This window comes from Strix uralensis, chromosome 3 (genome assembly GCF_047716275.1).
Source record: "Strix uralensis isolate ZFMK-TIS-50842 chromosome 3, bStrUra1, whole genome shotgun sequence".
NCBI lineage: Eukaryota > Metazoa > Chordata > Aves > Strigiformes > Strigidae > Strix > Strix uralensis.
In genome coordinates, this window is record NC_133974.1 from 97,246,436 (window position 1) to 97,265,454 (window position 19,019).

Genomic DNA, 19,019 nt, shown 5'->3' on the forward strand with positions numbered 1-19,019 from the left:
TGAAGTCAGGAGGTTGGCAATCCCATTCCATTTCAGTCTGTGCTCTGACTGAGGCAGTAACGCAGATCAAAGAGAAGAAGTCTTACAGCACTCACATTTTATCATCCTGAATGTTTTCAAGTTCTCACTCTGATATTCATGGGCAGATTATGTAACTACTAGATTTATACTTCTGAAGGCCAAATAGTAAAGATTGAAATGTTGTATCATTAAGAGGATATATTTGGAAATAATTGAATTGAAACAAGGAACAACATATCAAGTGAACACTTGACACGAGCAGCACTGCTTTCCTTGAGATGTCATCTTGCTTCAGTCTTTTACAGGGTCAGCCATTTGTTTTCATGCCGTAGAATATCAAATTAACTGCATGTTATTACACATTCGAAGTCTTGCTTTCCATCTAAATATGTCAAGCTGACATTTTGATTGCCTTAGTAATTGCTAAATATTCAAGGACTTGAATTCCATCATTAACAGTTTACCTAATTGGTGGGAGAGGGAGGAGAAGCAAGCCAGAGGCTTCTGTGAATTCTGTAGATGGTAAGAATTTACAGCTCATTATCCAACTGGTCAGAAAAACATGAAAACTTGCTCTGGTGCTCCCCTCGAGCCCCCCTGCCCACTGCTTTTGCCCATCATCTCATAACTGCTGACAGGTTTTGTTGCTGCATGCCCCGGGGACCCTTGACACATAGCAGTACCCCCTTTTTCCTACAGAAGGGAACACAGGCAGGCAGACGCTAGCCGGTGCGCCGAAGGATGAGGCTGCTGTGGCGCAGGACCCAGACCCGCTACCGGTCAGGGGGCGCGGGCCCCTCCTCACGCCCACGGGGGCTGTCGGAGCCGGCCGCGGGCGGGCCTCGGCCCCCGTGGAGAGCACCGGCACCAGGCCCCCGGCACTCGGGAGAACACAGGCAGCTCTTCCCACCAGCTGGCCTCAGCCACCGAGCTCCCACCCTGAGCCCTCCCCGGTGCCACTACCCCGCCCCCGGCAGCCGTTAACGGTCGCCGCGCCCCGCCCACACACCAGCCACGCCCCGCGCGCGCAGGGGGCGGGGCCGGAGCCCGAGCGCGCCCCGCCAGGCGGGAAGGGAACGGCCACGCCCCCTGCGCCCCGGAAGCGCTTCTGGCGGGCAACCCGGAAGTGGCGGCGGCGGCGGGGGAGGGGGCTCGCCGGGGCGGTTCTGCGGGCACCGGCGTTATGTTTCTCACGGTGGTGGCGTGTGAGTGGTGCAGGGAGGAGCGGAGCGGAGCGGGGCGGGGCGGGGCGGGGCGGGGCGGGGCGGGGGGCGGTGGCAGGCGCGGGCCCGGCCTTGGAGGCGGGCGGGGGCCTGGGCAGTGGCGTGACCTGCCCTTCACCTCCTGTGGCCGCGGGGCCTGCGCCTCCCGGCAGGCAGCGCGCCGCCCCGGGACGGTCTTTCCCGGCGTACCCCGCGCCGCCTCGTGCCCGTGTGGGGGTGGGGAGGGAGCGGCCGTTGGAGGGCGCGAGGCCGGGGCGGGAGGCGGCCGGTCCCCTGCCCTCGGGTCGGCGGGGCTGCCCGTCCGCCCACCTGCCACCGCCCCCGTTCCCCTGAGGAGATGGAGCCGGCTGGGGCTCCGTAACCCCGGGGAGGGACGGGGCTGTCGCCCAGGGAGGGCGGCTTCTGTGGGGCAGAAGAGCAGGGCCCGTGGGAGAGGCCAAGGGGGTGTTTGTGAGCAGTGCTGCTGGCAGAGCGCTCGGCCCCTGGGATAGGGGCTGAGGTGGGGAACCTGAGGGAAGCGAAACTTGTGAGCCCTCAGAAGTGAGGTGAAGGAGCTTCAGCTCTTGAGTGGAAAAATGGGAAGTCTCTGGAGGGAGTCAGATGGTGGTGGGGAAAGTATGAGGTGAGAAATGTGCTGTTTGCGGTATCTGGATAAGCTTGGGGTGTGGTGAAGTAATGATGCAAGAGGAGATTGGTCAGAAGCTCACGATGGCCTAAACAAGAATTGCATGGACAGGTTATAGATGAACAATTTTAAAAATTTTGGTGTTTTTTTTTTTCATTTATGCTGTAGATTTATGATTATTTCAAATTCACTGAGCTGAGAGAAGAAAATAGTTCTGCCCATTTCATGCTATATGGTAGGTTAGATCGGGGGACCTAAAACCAGCCTTGTAAGATGGTTAGTCTCATCTGAGAACAGCTCCCTGGCCTCGTTTATCCTATGGCCCTGCAAACCTTTGTGTTGGCACTATGGGAGGAATCGGAGTGGGGGTGGGCATAAGCAAGTAGGGGAGAGCGAGGCTGCTGTTTTCGCCCGCAGGGTTAGTTCATACCTGCCTTAACTGTGTATTCATCTGGTGAATTCATATTCAGCACTGAAGCTTTATATTGAAAACATCTGGAGGCTGCAGCAAGTGCAATCTGTGCACTAGGTGCTGTGTTTGCACAGACACTTATAAAGGCGGCATGATGGAAAAACGAGCAGGCAACTGGGAGCATGTAGATGGAAGGACGAGGGGCATTGTGACAATAAATCTCTTTGCACAATGTATCTAGGGCTATTGCAGAGGCAGGCAGTGGAAAACTTGATATCTTGCACATAAAGGAAACAAGATAAAATTATAACTGTTTCTTCTTTTTTTTCCTCTTCTTCATGCTTCAAAAAACAGTGGCCAAGAGCAAATCGAAGTAAGTGATATTTTCCTCACTAGTTTCTGATTTCTGCTGCTACCCTGTATCTTTAAGTGACTTTACAAAATGTTAAGCTTCTCTAGAATTTTTTAATATAACAGAAAATTGCAGTCCTTGAGTTCTAGCTGCAGCCTCTCTGTCCTTCTGCATGTGTGTCTCTTCACAGGTAAGTACAAATGGTGTGAAAAATCCCTGAGGTTCTAAAATTGTAGCAAAGGCAGGTGTTGCCCTATGGGCTGTCGCGTTGAGCTCAGCTGTAATATCCAAAGGTCTCAGCGCAGGGGAAGCATGCCTCTGTGCTTTGTGATTAAAGAGAGGCTATAAATTATCCACATAATCTTCCTCTTGTTTACCTTTCATACTTTTTTAGCTGAGGAGGGCAAGCCGAGGTACAGCATGGGCCTTTAGGCAGGTGCCGTGAACCTTTCTCATAGGCAGGGTGTAGAGTGCTTCCCAGTTGTAGCATGTTTGTGTTGATACGTGAGGAGCGGATGGGGCGCAGTCAGTGCTCTGGGCATCTTGATTTGCTCTGTAGTTCAGCTCAGGAGATACGTTCTGGGCTCTGGAAGAAACTTAGTCACAGTCCTTTGACCTGTAAATAAAGCTGATGTGTTTTAAGGGTTGGAAAGGAAGCAATATATACTTTTAGCACACCAGTAGTCTTACAGTGTGGATGCAAGGAGACAAGATCATCTGGAGAGAATGACTTAAATCCAGAATGCGATTTGTAAGAAAATTAGCTAGATGAATGCAAGGGGCTAAACCAATAGATGTATTTATGTGAATACATTCCTGTCTTCTGATTCTCAGCAACTGTATTCAGTGCAAGTGTATTACATTTGGCACTGCACAACCTTGGGAACTAAGGCCTTTGGTACACTTTCTGATTTTTTTTTCTTTTTTTTTTTTCTTTCTTAAAATCAGCCCCCAGCAGAGCCAGTACCAATCACCTTCTGGGTTTGAAGGCATTCTTCTGTTACAGGATTTCTGTACAATTGTCAGGGTTTGAAATTAAGATTAAGTGGTTCCCAAGTATGTGCCTGGCAGGGAAGAGCAGTCTGACATCTCAGCATTCTACTGTTATCTGTTTGCAGAAACGAACAGCAAAGCAGGATGTTTTCACGAGGTGAAAAAGTAGCTTTTAAAAATGGTGTTGCTAATGTTAATATAGTGATTTATTATTTCTGCCCCCCCTCTCCTTTTCATTATTTCCTGATGTTCCTTTCTCTGTTCTCTGTATAGTCCCAAATATACTTCAGGAATATCATAGAATCACAGAATCATTCAGGTTGGAAAAGACCCTTGGGATCATCGAGTCCAACCATCAGCCCTACTCTACAAAGTTCTCCCCTACACCATATCCCCCAGCATCTCATCTAAACGACCCTTAAACACATCCAGGGATGGTGACTCTATCACCTCCCTGGGCAGCCTATTCCACTGTCTGACCACTCTTTCTGTGAAAAATTTTTTCCTAATGTCCAGTCTAAACCTCCCGTGTTGCAGTTTAAAGCCATTCCCTCTTGTTCTATCACTAATTACCTGTGAGAAGAGACCAGCACCAACCTCTCTACAATGTCCTTTCGGTAGTTGTAGAGAGTGATGAGGTCTCCCCTTTGCTTTCTCTTCCTCAAACTGAACAGTCCCAGCTCCTTCAATCACTCCTCATAAGATTTATTCTCCAGGTCCTTCACCAGCTTCGTTGTCCTCCTCTGCACTCGCTCCAGCACCTCGATCTCTCTCTCATATGTATCTCCTTATATGTGTATATGTACACGGGGAATATGTTATCTCCTTATATTATTTATCCTTCTGTGCTCCCCTTGGGTTTTCTCCCCATGTCCCAGTAGCTTTCCCCTGTTCTTTTCTGCCTCTGCTCCTAGTCACATTTCTTCACCAGGCAGCAAGTTTGGTGAACAAGGTGTACTGTTCAGAAGGGGCTTGGCCTCAAATACGTGGTGCACAAGAATTTCAAGGCCTGGTCATACTGATACCACTGATTCCCCCAGAAAGGGGAAACTGCCCAGAAGCTTTGAGGAAGTGGGTGAGGTCTAGGGGAAGGAGTCTGTGCGGTTACTGGTGCTACACATCCCACCTGCAGTAGTGTACAGGAGAGGACAATAATTGGGGATAATCGCTAGACTGTGCTTGGTCAGTTGGTCTGCAGGAATCCAGTGTTTTTCTGTTTATTTTGAACTCGACAGTAAATGAGATTGCAAAGCTGAAAAGGAGAGCTCAGGGAAGTGCACTGGTCAGAGCTGTGCCAATGGGGAAGAATGGATGTCTCTTCAAGACAGACCATTTTTGTATTAGAAGCAGGAAAATCCAGTAAAATGAATTGAATGCCCACGTGCAGAGATGCATCCATCTCTTTATTGTAATGGAAGAGAAAGACATAATTTATGGACTGGTTAAAGGGTTTGACCTTTCTTTTGAAACTTCAGGAGATGCCCTGTGTCTGGGAAGTTGCGCGCATCTCGGCGTGCTTCCAGGCTGGGGGCCACGGGGGCGGCTTCCTCCCTCTCCTGGCTTTCCCTGCTCCCAGGGGCACCGCAGCTGCTGCCAGCCCGTCACACAAACTGAGAGCCTCCAGTGGGGAGGGGGTTCCCGTGGCCGGGTTAACATTGAGCCCTGTGTCTCTGGGGGGATGGATGGTGCCAAGGGGCCCTGCTTCTCCTTTTGCGTGCCTCTTGTTCCATCCTATCTGCTCGGGTTCCTCTCTGCATGTGGAAGTGATAGTCTGTGATACTGGCTTATCTACAGCCCGAACATCATCCTTCCTCTCTTGCCATTATCTTTTAAGCCATAGTGACTCAACTGTATGCTGATTTTTTTTTTTCCTCTTTCTTTCTTTCTTTCCTGTTTTTCTTCCTTCCCCCTCACTGTTTTGTGGAGGAGCTACTTCTCTCTGGCCTTGTATTCTGTTCAGGAGTTACTTAAGCTCAGTGCTGGAGCTTATGGTTTATAGTGGGCTCCTTGTTGTAAGTTTAGCGTATAGTATTGACACTCCCATCCAGAACATCCATCAAGTTGCGATGAAGTATCTCATGTGATTGTGCCAAATTGTTTATGCTAAAAGCCTGTCCGTTTGACTGTGCCCTGGCAGACATGTGGTGGGCCATTGCCATGTGCCTATACACTGACACAGAGACGTTTCTTGTGACTTTAGATACGTTCTGGTGAGGATGAAAAGTGCGGCTGAGACAGGCTATGGCTTCAACGTCAGGAGACTCCGACTGCAGGAAAAACTGGTCCTGCTGAGATATGATCCCATTGGTAAGAGCTGGGGGAAGAAGTCAGCCTGCTTTGTATAAACTTCTCTTGACTGTGTGGGGTAAAAGATTTGAATATAACAGGATTTTTCCCATCTAAGCAGAGTATGTCATAACACGTTTCATACTCAGATGACTGTACAGTTGCTGTTCTTCATGACATTCCAGTGGGAAGTAAACGTTGCCCTCATTTTACAGATTGTGGCAGTGAAACAAAGTAATGACTTACCCGACACATCGGTATTTGATGACAGCCATGCCACACGTCAGTGGCAAAGCAAAGTGACACAGGAGTTCTTTCATTCCGTTTCTTTGTGTGGTTTGCTAGACTGTGCTACCTCCAACAAGCAGCCATGAAGTTGCATCAATAGAAATGTTCTGTTAAGCTGCCATGGGTGCTCTAGACAATGAATTTTAACCATTGCTTACAAAATGGACTTTCTCTTTTAAAGAAGTAAACGCGAGTTTGTCCTCCTTCACAAATGATACCGCTCTCCAGATGACAGTTTGTGGGTTCTTCTATGTTCCTCTGGTCCTTGCAGATTTTCTCAGTTTAAGAATCTGATTTGTTGGGGGGTTATAGCACTTGCCAAGCTCCCTTTTGCTCACCAAGCTTTTTGAAAGGTGACTAAGAGCTCAAGTTTCCGGGCGAGGAACCAGTCTGCAGTTAACCTTAAAATGTTTAATTTAACGTTAAAAAGCTTAATTTGGGTAAACTTGGAATTTAAATCAGACCATGCTAGAAATGGCATGGCAGAGTTAACGTAGAAGAGGCTTATTTAAATCTATAAAGAAATGTATTAAGCAGCTCTAAGTAGGTAACATAATACGTGGCCAGTAGTTACGTGGTTCAGGCTTATTTTTTCTTATAATTCTGTTTTTGTTAGAGGACTAACCTTTTCATACTCAGATCTAACAGTACAGGAGCTTTATGGCAGGTGAGAGAAACCACCAGAGAAGCAGTGTGCTCTCAACAAAGCACAACCAGAGGTTGTGGCTCTCCTGAATTCCATACAGAAGGGGAATTGGAGATCACTGGGATTATTTTCTTGAGTAAGAAAAGTTTCAACTACTGCATCGAAACATTGTGCAGAGTGATCCTCCAGAAGCTTCGCAACTTGTAGGAAATGTGAAGAGATTGGAGAGCTCAGGCTAAGTAGCACTTCTGTTGCAGAACATGTAGTAGGTTGTTGAAGTACGAAATTGGAAGTAATTAAGAAAAAAAGCTCTGATCTTTGTAGCCTGTAGTAGAACACAAGTGAGAAATTGATGTGAGAAAGTGCTGCATGTGTGAAGGGAAGTAAATTTGAGTCTAGATACCAACTCACATCAGGAATATGTTAGGAAGCATTTTCACTTGGCATGCATTTTCACCTTATGTTTTGTACTTCTCAAAAACCTGGGACCTCCACAGAATGAAGCTTTTTAGCGAAGTAGTGGCAGTAGTGCCCAAGTTTCACTACCTCCTAACTGCAGCAACAGAATGTGTTACTAAGTTGCAGTATTTCTTAAAGCGAAACTTTCTTGTGGAAGCAGAGATTCTGTTATTGTGTGTATTGCTCTTGCGTAGCTTTCAAAGGAATTCATGTAATGAAGTTCAATCAGAACAGCGGTGCTTTTCAAATGGCATTGTAAAGCTTTATTTTTAAGTTGGTTTGGTTTGTTTTTTGGTTTTTTTTTTTAGTAATGGCTATGCTTAACCTGTAGCTGAACTGACTTTGCTAACATCTGCAGAGCGTTGGAGGCAGGGTCAGTTTGTGCCTCCTCGAGAGAGCCGTCAGTTCAGTCAGTCTGTGAGAGCGACTGGATCCAGCTCATCATCTGTAGTTGTTTGGGCTCTGAAGTTGAGTAGTAGAAAGCAGTAAGAATCTATTTTTGTCCCTACATCGAGCAGCTGTGACTCAGAATAGTCACACAGAGCAGCTGTTGAACGTTTTCAGCCACTCAGATCCTGATACTTATTTTCACAGAGGTAAAATGGACCTCTTAGGAACTAAAAATTACGTGTGGTAAAGTGAAAGCACTTCTAAACTCCTTCAGAGCTGGTTAACAGCAACGCTGTGCCAGTCAGTTGCTCCACACTCATATAAGCAGCAAAGGCAGCCAGGAGAGAGGGATGTAGGCTTGTTGAATTGCATCTTAACACTTCAGGCTTCTTAACAGATTCTTTTTTTCCCTATAGCAAAACAACGTGTCCTCTTCACGGAGAAGAAAAAAATCCGCTCTATGTGAACAATGACTGGACTTGATTTATGCATGAGAGAGGACGGTTTGGGGGGAGGACGGGGTGAACACTGATTCAGAAATCGAGCAACATGGGCTGAAAAGAGAGGAAATGAACTGGGATCACCGTCTCCTGTGATTTGAAGGCCATTGTGAATAAAACAATGTAGAGAGAGAAAATTCTTAATGTCTGGGCATAGATCATCACAGTAACATTTATTTATCTTTTGAGTTATTTTTACAGTACTCAATTAAAAAAAAATTAAATAGCAAATCCCATTGTCTGTGTTTTCCATTGTGAAAGAGGCTGTAATCTTCAAAGGAACTATTGTTTTATAAGGCAATAAAAATTAACATTTTCCACAGCAGGAATTCAATGGCAGGATTGCAAGTTTTTCTAACCTACCAGCCACAGATTCAACAGTAGTGACCACGCATTGGTGTCATTCCTTGGAGGGGTAGTGTTGCACCAGCTCCTTCCTAGGAAAGGAAGAAGCAAGGGGAACCTGGTGAAGTAAGACGAGCTTTTGGATGAGCTATGACCACGGCTAAGAGGGCTGTATTCTATAAGAGGGCAGGTAAATAGGATGGATTTTTCACTCCTGGATTTTTGTCAAGCATGGGGAAAGTAGCTAGCCAATGTAGTTCCCTGATGTTTTTGAAAGTTTTTCTTCTTCAAGCAGCTCACCAATGTTTAGAGCAATATGGCTAGAAACGTTTTTCAAAGTTTACCTTGGTATCACTCTCGTCCTCTTTCCCATTCGAGCACCTTCCACAGTCTGGCAGAGGGCAGCGCTGCAACCCGCGTCTGCGGCAGGAGGGAGCAGAGGGCCCGGCCGGGGCTCGAGGTGTGCTGCTTTGTTACAAGCCAAATGCCAGCCTTGGTCTTTGCAGCTGAGGACTGAAGTTGCAGTCTCTAAGCTAACGCTCTGCTCCAGGTGCTGGCAGTGCACATCGGAAGTTCTGATAAAATCAAGTAAAAATCCTACCAGGAGGCCACTACCCTCCAGACATTCCGCTGTAAACTCGGTGTATTTCAGTCGAGTGCATTGTGGGGGACGGCCACGAGCCCAGGGGTGGTGTGTGGGGCCAGAGAGACCTGCTGTGCTGTGTCTGAAAGAGCTGCCACCCTCACCATCTAACTTGTAGAACAGGAACTAATAGGATTTCTCAAATAAGGAGCAAAGAGACTTTCCTCGTGTTTTCAGTCAGTAAAGGAGAACCTCGGTGCAGTCAGGAGAATAATGCTGTCTGGGATAAGATAAAATCAGTACACTGAGCTAGACAATGTCAATTAGAAAAGGTCCTGAGGCAAGTCCTTCCTGAAAGGATATGAAGATTGTGTCCCTGATGCCTGGACGCTCACTGATGCAACACAGTTAGACTTCCTGATCATTTCCTCCATGGGTAGCTTGGGATAGCAAGCCAGGTAGAAGGCCAGCGCTCCCACAAAACTGTCTCCAGCTCCCTAGAATAAAATAACAAACAAGTTTAAGTGTATTTGCACAGGGAAACAATTCAGATGCATTTACTGGAAAGACAAAAGTTGCAGCGCTGATTGCAGGAGTCGGGAAATTGTTCAGGAGTTGAGTTCAATTCACTTTTCTATGCCTAGAAATTCTGCCATGTTAAACCAAAGCCACGATACTATCTTTGTGCCGAGCTGTTGAATCAAGGCACGCACTATAATATGGTTTAAACTTAAAGAAAAAGAAAAGCAAGTATGCTGCAGGTCAGCAACATGCTGTTATAAACACTGCTTTGAAACTTCCTGTTGTTGGAGTGTCTGAGTTTGATTTCTCAACCTGAATGTTTCATTAAAGCTACTTTTCTCTCATTTAACTTCTGTTTTTCATAAAGGGCAGTGGTAGAAGGGACAGAGAAAAGGAGAAAAAACAATAAGCCGTGTGGCCTGTGCCGTCTGTAAATTCCTAGTTGCAGAATGATATGTTTTGATGCCTCCAGAACTTAGCTGTTGCTCATTGAAAAGGTCCCACTGCAAAGCTCCATGTGTCTATCACATAAACCACTTATTCCTGGGGCAGGCTTTGCCACCTATGCTCAGTTTGACCATGGTGGTGGAGGACAGTGACATTTGCCTGGAGCTCTGGCAGCTGTGGCCCTCTTCAGCTACCTGTCCCCAGGCCGTGTCTCCCACGAGAGCTGCCCGACGCGCCACCCGCCCCGCAGAAGCCCTCGGCAAGCAGGGAGCACACCTTGCCCAGAGTACGCCTGCCTTCCCCCTGCGGGTGCCGGCCGTGCCCCGGCTCGCTCGGACCCTCTCGCCCAGATACTACTAGTTCTGCTCTGATCCACAGGGACTGACAACTGTTTGATTCCCGAATGCTTTTTAACAATAACTTGTTTTGTGGTGTTCAGTGCTCTGTAGTGTCTCCAGCAACTGGCAAAATGAATCATTTTAAACTGGATTTGATAATTTCATTCCACAGTGTCCCTTCCCTCATCCTCCTGTAAAACTGGCTTTATTTCTAAGGCTAGACTGATAGCAATTCTTGTTGGTATCGTGAAAATGGTTGTAAGGTCCCCTTTTTAAAATCATACTTTTATACCACTAAAAGACACACTGGTAATATCTTACTTAATTCAAGAACCAGCATATGGACTATCTCCCCTGAGGGGTTTTGCCTCTGTAGTTGTAATAAATAGGCCCCAAGAGTCATGGGACAAGAGCAAAGGGCCTGGAAAAAGTTAGTTAAGATAGTTGAGCAAAGTTTCTAACTGGAAGTTAAAGCTAGGAAGTAATTTTCCAATTTTGAGTTCTAGTGGTTCTCAGTGTTAAGCTCCTGCTTACCCTAAAATCAGCTGCATGTAATATCATTCCAGCAAAAAAATACCACTTCCACAGAAATCTGTTCGTAATGTTACAAGCAGCTGACAGTGCAGAGCAGCGTGGGGACTGCAGAGGAACCCTAAAGGGGGTGAGTGCAGGTCAGGGGCGTCCACGCTGTGCCCTTCTCCTTGCCCAGCCCTTCCACAGCAGCTGTTTGCAGTGGCGTGCCCAGTCAGGAAACTCCCTGCTTAACTCTTGCTTAGCCTGGACGCTGTCTTCCATCACCTTCACCGCGGGGTACAAGAGAGAGTATTGCCTGGCAAATTACAAGTTAATAAGCGACATTGGACCCCAGCATGCAGCTGTAGCAGCACCTGTTTCAACAGTTCTGTATTCCTGAACATGAGGGGCAGGTGAAGTTTTTTATCAATTATTTCTGTTGGGCCTTTGTTTCTCTTCTGGTTTCCAGAGCGCTCCCACAATGGCAGGTGGAGCAGGAGCAGGTGACTGCTAGTTAAGCATTGCCAGTGTCCTTTGTCTGAGGCATAATACAAAAATCTCCAGCCCATCTCAGAGTTTATAATCTAATCGGTGGATGATTCATTATTAAAGCTATTTTGGTGCTGCTGTTACAGACAAAAGTAGAATTTCAGCATACAGATCTCTTATGCTATAGCTCTAGCAGGAAGAACTTGTCATTTTTACATCAAGTATTTCTCATACAGTGATCACGGGGTAGTGGAAGTGGCCAAATACTATTTTAATGAGGAATACTCAGACTATCTGGTGTCAAACAGCATAAATTATTACCCGGCAGCAGCATGGAGCGGAATACCATCATTTTGATCATTTTTTTAAATGGAGGTAACTAAATACTGCTTCAAATAATTGCTGCACTGTTTGCTATTAGAGCAAAAAAAGACTAACTGCACATGACCCCTGTCTTAGTTGGGATGACGATGAGATGGAAAGTAAGTTCTCCCTTCAACTTTACTGTGCCTCTCCCTTGTGAGTGATGGTCTGAGGTTGTGGACGGCTGCAGATCTCCCTTTTGGTGAGGCTGAACTATGTTAAATGACTACAAAGGTGGAAAAGGGGGTGAACAGCAGACTTCCATGCAGAATGGAAAAAGGTTCCCTAGTATTTTTTTGCAAGAGAAAAGATTATGGGATGACTGGAGAATATACAGAAGGATTTGATGCCAGTAAACTTTTGCTGAAATCCTTACTTCCTATACATTGACCGAAGCAGCCAGTATCTCTCCTACAGACCCCCAGGGTATCATAAATGCAGTTGTTGGTAAGTAAATGTCTTGGGGGGGGGGGGGGGGGGGTGGTTTTCAATATAGGAGCTACTACACTGATAACAGTGGCACGTATCAGACTGATTATGTAGATAACCTGTTCAACCTTGCTTCTGGTCTGTGCGGACATAACTGGTCAAACATGACTTAAAGAGTGATAGCAGAACTGATTCAGCTGCAAGGTTAGCTGCAGTAAGAACTATTCTGAGCCTACAGAAACAGACCTTCCCCCTTCAGTACTGTGGATTAGACTGCATTGGGTTTGGTGGATTCAGAAAAGGTCAGTACAGAGCAGAAGAAGGAAGAGGCTTAGAGCAAAATCAAGATTATCCAAACTCTGGATTAGCAAATACTAGCTTTACATTTAGCTGTTTCAAAACCTGCTATAAGTAAAAAACCCCAAAACCTACTTTGCAAAAATAATGAATTTTGAAAATGACCAGCGAGGTGCATTTATTCTGCCCACTGACAAAATATAAACATACAATATGTAATATTACATTCTTCAGCATTTGCCTTCCAGGAATCCTAATACATTGCAGACTCTGAGATAATCCTCATATCCTTGAGTGCCTGGAGACAAATCATTCCATAATTATAAAAACATAACTTGTTCAACCTTTCTCTAAAGCAGGAGATGCTAGTTTGTATGAAATAAAATAAAGAATTGGATCAAAAAATTTGTCTGATATGGTGTGGCTAGTTCTAAAATGCTTATGTTATGGTTTTGGCTAAGTTTTATGGTTGTGAAGCAGTTTTGAAAACCTATTTATATTCTGTGCCACTAGTCTGGAAGGTCCTTGTTTTCCTGTGTGTCTGGAAAAGGGCATTTTTGTTTGTTACAATCCAGCATTGATTGAGATTCTGTGCCTCTAGAGAAGAGAAAACCCACGAAAACACTTCTATTTATACCTTAGCTTTTGTTAGTCCTGATTTGTCAGAAGCTGGTTCACAACTTTAGTATAACTATTTTTATACGATGCTGCCCTGAGAAGCTTTTTAAGGAAAGTGCTTTGTAAGTGGAAACTATATTGTTCAACGGTCTTTCCAGCAAGTAAAGCATTTTTCAATCAATCATGCGTAGAATAATAGGATGCGTTTCACTTATACAATAAGATGACTTGCTCACCAAAAAAATTTGGAGGTCAAGAGGCCAAACGCAGCAGTTGCACTGCCTTGTTGCAGGGCAAACCTCTTGCTCAGCCTTCGCCCTCCCAGCCTGTCCTCTTGGGCAAGAGTAATGGCATCCATGTAAGAACAGGATGGGGCTCTGGCTCCTGAAGCCTGACGTTGTTACTGAACCTCAGAAAACTCTCCTTGGGTGATCTTTCAAGAAGCCACAGTCCATGTACGCTCTGTGTACTACATGGATTCATTGCATTAAATACACTGTAAGAGCATGTTACCAAGTCCTAAAAGGAATTATGTGTTGTATAGCAGTACAAGAGGAACATTAGGCATGCCTGTAATGATCAATCCTTCATTTAGTGAATAAATCAAAACATCACTCCAAAAGCTGTCAAAAACCGCATTATAATGTAGAATCAACGATATTGCTTGCAATGATGCTTATAGTCTCCTAGGAGCATTCACAGCAGTGCACAACGGAACAAAGCCTGAGGATTACACTGATTTAGTGCAGGCTAAATGCATGGCAATGCAGAGATGCCCAACTCTGTTGGAAGGAACTGGGCCCTGGAGAATTCCTGTTGTATTTATAGCACTCTATAACCGTGTGATACTGGATTATGCTAAGGATGTTATCGCTCTGTGTCACATCTGCTCAGCACTCCTTGCTGTACCCCTGCCTACGCTGTACCCGAACTACAAATTAGCCCCACGTAACACAAAAATATCTATCAGTGAAGACACTCACTATCCATTCCTCATAAGTGGGGAAAGCCTATGGCTCCCTACAAGAATCCCTGGGTTGTGCTTTGATGAAAGGTGCTTTTATGAAAGGTTACTAGTGGAACTGGGGAAACATTTCCAGCCTTCAGGATATATTCAGACACTCTTGTGCCAAGAGGGTCTATATCTCAGCTAAGAGATAATTTCAGCCGAAATGCTCAGGGAGTAAAATATCCCTTGGTAACAGTGGTTGAATCAGTTATACAGCCTTTTTTTTGTGTGTGTGTCTTTTTTTTTTACGATTTCATTCTCCCTTAAACAGCCCGTGTTTATCCTCTATGTGATGGAGAATGGTTTATTTCTGGAAATGTTACTGGTTGTTTCTTTGACTTATGCATTTATTTGCCTGTGCAATACTTTTATTTTGGGGGGTGTTTAATATTCTTCCCCCCATTTTTCTTCATATGTTTCCCTGGAGTGATGTTTTAGCAGTTTGAATAAAGACAGTCTTTAAATTAAACTAACCCCACTCTCTTGCAGCTCTCCTCAAATTAAACTAGTTTGATTATCTTCAAACTACTTCCTAAGCTCAAGGCCTAACAAGGGTGACAATTCCCATGGTGTCTGGGCTTGCTGGTCCTGTGTGGAAGGATTGCCGTCTTTGTAGGGCACCCCACAGATACTGGTGGGGCTCTGCATGGCTGTGCTTACAGGAGAAGACCTGTGGTCACAAACCCCTAAAACCTGAAATATTTGAAAATTACAAAGCGCAGTTATTCCTATATCTATGCATGAAGTTTTGAGCCAGAACAAAATGATAAAAAGTCCTTAGCATGGAACTACCAAATTTTGCAATAAAAACCAAATGAACTTGAAACAAATAGCAGGGCTCACCTTTTTAGGTCTAAGTTAGGCTTTAGGTGCAGACTAGACGGCACTGCAAAGCTACCTGGCTCGAAGATAACACTGTGCCCCAGACCTTTAGGGTCTGGATCCACAACTGCATTACTGTGCTTAATCTGTGCTCTGGTAACTGAGTGGTTCTGTAGTCTTGTCATGAAGACAAGCTAGAACATGTTATCCTAAGCCAAAAGAAAATATTTAGAGAGAATCCATGGTAGTGGTGCTTGTCTGTTCCTTTCTTCTTCCCCTCTGCCTTCCCAAACACACACCGATGCTGTCTGATGTGGTCTGCACGCTCCAGACCAAGTCACACGCTGCTGCCCCACCATAGGCTCCTTCCTCCCAGCCACATGCAGAATAGCTATATTCAGGCGCTGTTTAACAACGGCGGGAGGTGTAAGCTAACACATTTTAATTTGCATTCCCTGTAGGTTGACAGTGCACTCTTAATTCCAGTGATTCAGACTGCAGTTTCATAATAGGCTTAAGCCAATCCATGGGTATGTTATTGCTGAAAGGCTCAGTCCCCACTCATGTTTTTATCCTTGTCTCACATTCCCACGCCCTCCCCTACATCAGATCTAGCACTCGTGTGGCCAAGCAGCGAGGCAGATCAGTTCTTTGATCCGTCTGAAGACTAAGCCAGCCAACACTGACCAAGAAACATTAGTTTCCACCCAGATCAGCAAGCTGCTGTATTACCACATGACAGCGAGTCCAATGCAAAGGAGAAAGAGGTTAGAAACACTCCTTTCAGCAGCAGCATGATCTTGGATCAGCTTAAGCCAACTGTGAAACCTCACCCTCAGTCAACACCAAGCAATTCATTAACTCAGTTGTGTATCCAAGTCCTAATACTCCGGCTCTTCGTTCACACAGGGAAAGCCGCCTGTTCCACTTTTCCCCCTGTACCCTGTGGGCTCGGACCACAGGAATGAGGGAATGATCACGCTTACTTTCTGTATCTTTTCCAGACTCTGTTCTGGGAAGCCGTGGGAAGGAGCAATCCCTGAGTTTCTTGCATTTATGTTCCATCGTACTTACATAGCCATGCACGGGGAAAATTTCTTGCTCACTTACTCAAGCTGAACAAGGGCAGCATGTCATCTGGTCTTTCACACGTCTTGAGAACTTAGAGGTAACTAAACTACACCCACTGTAGACTATGAGTTGGGAAACATCAAAACCAAAGCACACCACACAATGCCTCACATCAGCTGTCAGGAATTTTTACCCACTTCCTGACAGATTTCCTGATGGTTCATTAACAGTGATTAATCAGCCTGACCGTTAACCCCCTGCATTCCTGAGAGATTAATCTCGATACAAGGCCTCCTGCATGCATTTTCTTTCCTTTCTGAAACATCCTACTACATTAAGTTATTCACTGTTTCTAAAAAGATCAGTGACAAGCATTACAGATGCATGAATTCCCCTGAAAAGTTATCTGGTTTGTGGTGAATGTTGGAAATAAAACATACAACATTCACAACTCTGCGATTTTTAATTTGTATGTCATCTAAAAAGCACAGCTGAAAGTATCTAGAGATGTGGCAATATCACACAGTCCTGTTTTACATTTCAAAGCCCCTATACAGCATCTGTTTTGAAGGCAGGTAATAGTGCTCTCATTTCACATGACACATGGAAAATAAACCAAACTTAAGATGAAGGATGTTAAGAGCACCCACTATGAGACATCTGTGGGCTGACTCCAGAGCTCTTGAACTTGCACAGACTTTAACAGGAGTCACATGAACATATCCTTCGAAAATGAGGCACAGCTTGGGAACCCCAAAACTGAGGTATCTAAAATTAGTAAGTGGACCTCCACGAGTTGCCCACAGCTCTGCTAGACTCAGTCTGGATCAGAACAGAGGAGCTGCCACCTCGCTGTTCACAAGAAAAATACTGCAAGGTGTCTGCGAGGTGATGGCTTTCTCTTAGTGCACACTGACGAAATCTGGGAGAAGCATGGGAGAGCTTTGTTCTGCCAGGTAATAATATTCCAGTATGCCATTCAGCACCGGGGAAGAAAGTTATTCTGTGTTATACACTAACCTCAGAAAGCCAACAAAGCATTCACCCACAGGGAGCACTCTGTTTTCTGAATCATCGAAACAATTCCGTGTGATGATGCTCATATAAACTCCTTTCAACTCCAGATAGCATTAATGAGAGGTGATGAATTTATTTCTTTCTTACACAATGGAGTAAGAGCACTGAACCAGGAACTCCACACACTGTTCTGAAAACAACAGATCCATGATGCTGAACCTGTGAGATTCCTGTCAACCAAACAATTCACCACTACTCTGATTCCTATGCTACCAGAGTTATAGATATTTTAGCAAGGAATATTTCAATTTAGGATACACTCCTGTGTAAATTTTTAGTTTAAGTTTCAGTTAGCTTTTGCCTTGGTACCTGCTTCTTCCCTGGTTTCACACTTGAGCTATGATCTGTGACCTCCTTTCATTTGATCTGGAAGTTCATACCTCACAGAGAAACTCAAAACCATCAGAGGAAACCCTCCACACTTGTATTTTTGCTGGAGTGCATATAGAAAACTTATGACATACAAAGCACAGTACTAGAAAACTCTCATTACACTTCAGCTCAATAAAAAACTCTCCAGTGGCACTCTTGCAAAGAACAGCATATATACCAAGATGTGTCAACAACAGGGAAGCATGCAGACATTGCCACTAACAGAAATAAGATAGACTTTCAGTTGAACATGCTACAGGAGCTGTATCTACCTTTTCCAAAGTTTGAACTTGCATGGAATCAGTCGTGATTGAAGCTCAGCCCTAAATATAGCAGCTCCTCAGGTTGAGTCGTACTTCTCAAACTGGTTTATCAAGCCTCAACAACACGCAGCTACTCTCTTACTCTAATGAAAAGCCTCACTTATCTCACTTCCTTGAGAAGTACTTCACTCCCTTCATTATTCATGTCACACTCATGCCAACTTGTAATTTCTTCCTAACAAAGCTCACACTTATGTGTTAATTCACAAATTTCATTTAATGAACAAATGAAACAAGAGCCGAAGCCCTGCCCAGAATACATCACGTTATTCTGATAGTAGACTGCAAATACTGGCAGTGGGTTTCCCTTCCAAACAGTGAGCTCCCCAACCAGGAGAAAACTAGCCAAATTGTCACTGAGTGTGTTACCCGGTATCACGTCAGGGGCTGACATGGCTTCAGGACCCCATAATCCAACAGCCAAGTCAGAAGGGGGAAATCTTCTTGCTGGGCAATTTCACTAGCCACATGTGTTTTTTTCTCTCAGACTGAAAATGCCAAAAGACTCTCAGTGAACCCATGTAATCTGACGAGATGCACTCAGAATGACACAACTGCCATCTCGCCTGGAATTGATCAAAAAAACATTCTTTTTTTGCACGAAAGCTCCATATGCTCAAGTGCCTCTTTCAAAACCACAGCATCTAGCCTTTGTTGGCTGGCCACTGCTCCCGCCTACCTCTGAACTACATATCCTGGAGGGAAAAAAACCCAACAAACTTCAGGAGGTTTTTTTGTCTGAGCTCACTCTAGCATTGTCCTCTTGCCAGCTCCCTGCATTCTTTTTCCCACTGAGTTTGTCTAATCTTTTTGATGAGTACTCGAGCTGTATCTCTGCTCTCTAAGTTCAGCTAGATGTGACCTACAAGCCAGAACTGCTGCTCTGCTCTAGAGTATTGTTCTCTGCTACCCACCCACTCTGCTGTCCGTAATCTGTGGGGCAGGCATGCAGAAAACAGGGATCCCACACCTCGCTCATGGTGTTGTGCAGTAGGTGAGCGCTGCTTCTGACAGAAAGGCATCCTCTGTGAATTCCCTGTAAAACGGATCTTTCCAACGAACACACTGGCTGCTTAATGATTTCAGTAACAAAATCACAGACACCAGCAAAGAGGCATGAGCTTCCAGAGACTCTCCTTACCTTTTCCCTGTATTTCTGTGTCTATTTGTGCTTTGAAATGAATAAAACCAATACTCCTTATAGCC

At 45.1% G+C, this 19,019-nt stretch overlaps 2 protein-coding genes across 4 annotated transcripts in view; one reads left to right on the forward strand and one right to left on the reverse strand.

The window, feature by feature from the left end:
- The first annotated feature begins 1,106 nt into the window (after nucleotides 1-1,106).
- Nucleotides 1,107-8,426, forward strand: MRPL33 (mitochondrial ribosomal protein L33). Of its 3 annotated transcripts, none has more exons than XM_074863514.1 (4): nucleotides 1,107-1,226; nucleotides 2,636-2,654; nucleotides 5,827-5,933; nucleotides 8,112-8,426. In XM_074863514.1, the coding sequence occupies exons 1-4, from the start codon at nucleotides 1,205-1,207 to the stop codon at nucleotides 8,159-8,161; spliced, it is 198 nt and encodes a 65-aa protein (XP_074719615.1). In that variant the 5' UTR covers nucleotides 1,107-1,204; the 3' UTR covers nucleotides 8,162-8,426. The 3 variants fall into 3 exon arrangements, with proteins under 3 accessions (XP_074719615.1, XP_074719617.1, XP_074719618.1); XM_074863517.1 differs by lacking the exon at nucleotides 1,107-1,226 and adding an exon at nucleotides 2,009-2,104; XM_074863516.1 differs by lacking the exon at nucleotides 2,636-2,654 and having other exon boundaries at nucleotides 1,108-1,226; nucleotides 5,808-5,933.
- The window catches only part of RBKS (ribokinase), a 69,959-nt gene continuing 59,289 nt past the window's right edge, over nucleotides 8,350-19,019 (reverse strand). Inside the window, exon 8 of the mRNA XM_074863513.1 lies at nucleotides 8,350-9,620. Within this exon, the coding sequence (XP_074719614.1) occupies nucleotides 9,447-9,620 (174 nt within the window). The 3' untranslated portion in view covers nucleotides 8,350-9,446. The remainder of the gene's footprint in view (nucleotides 9,621-19,019) is intronic.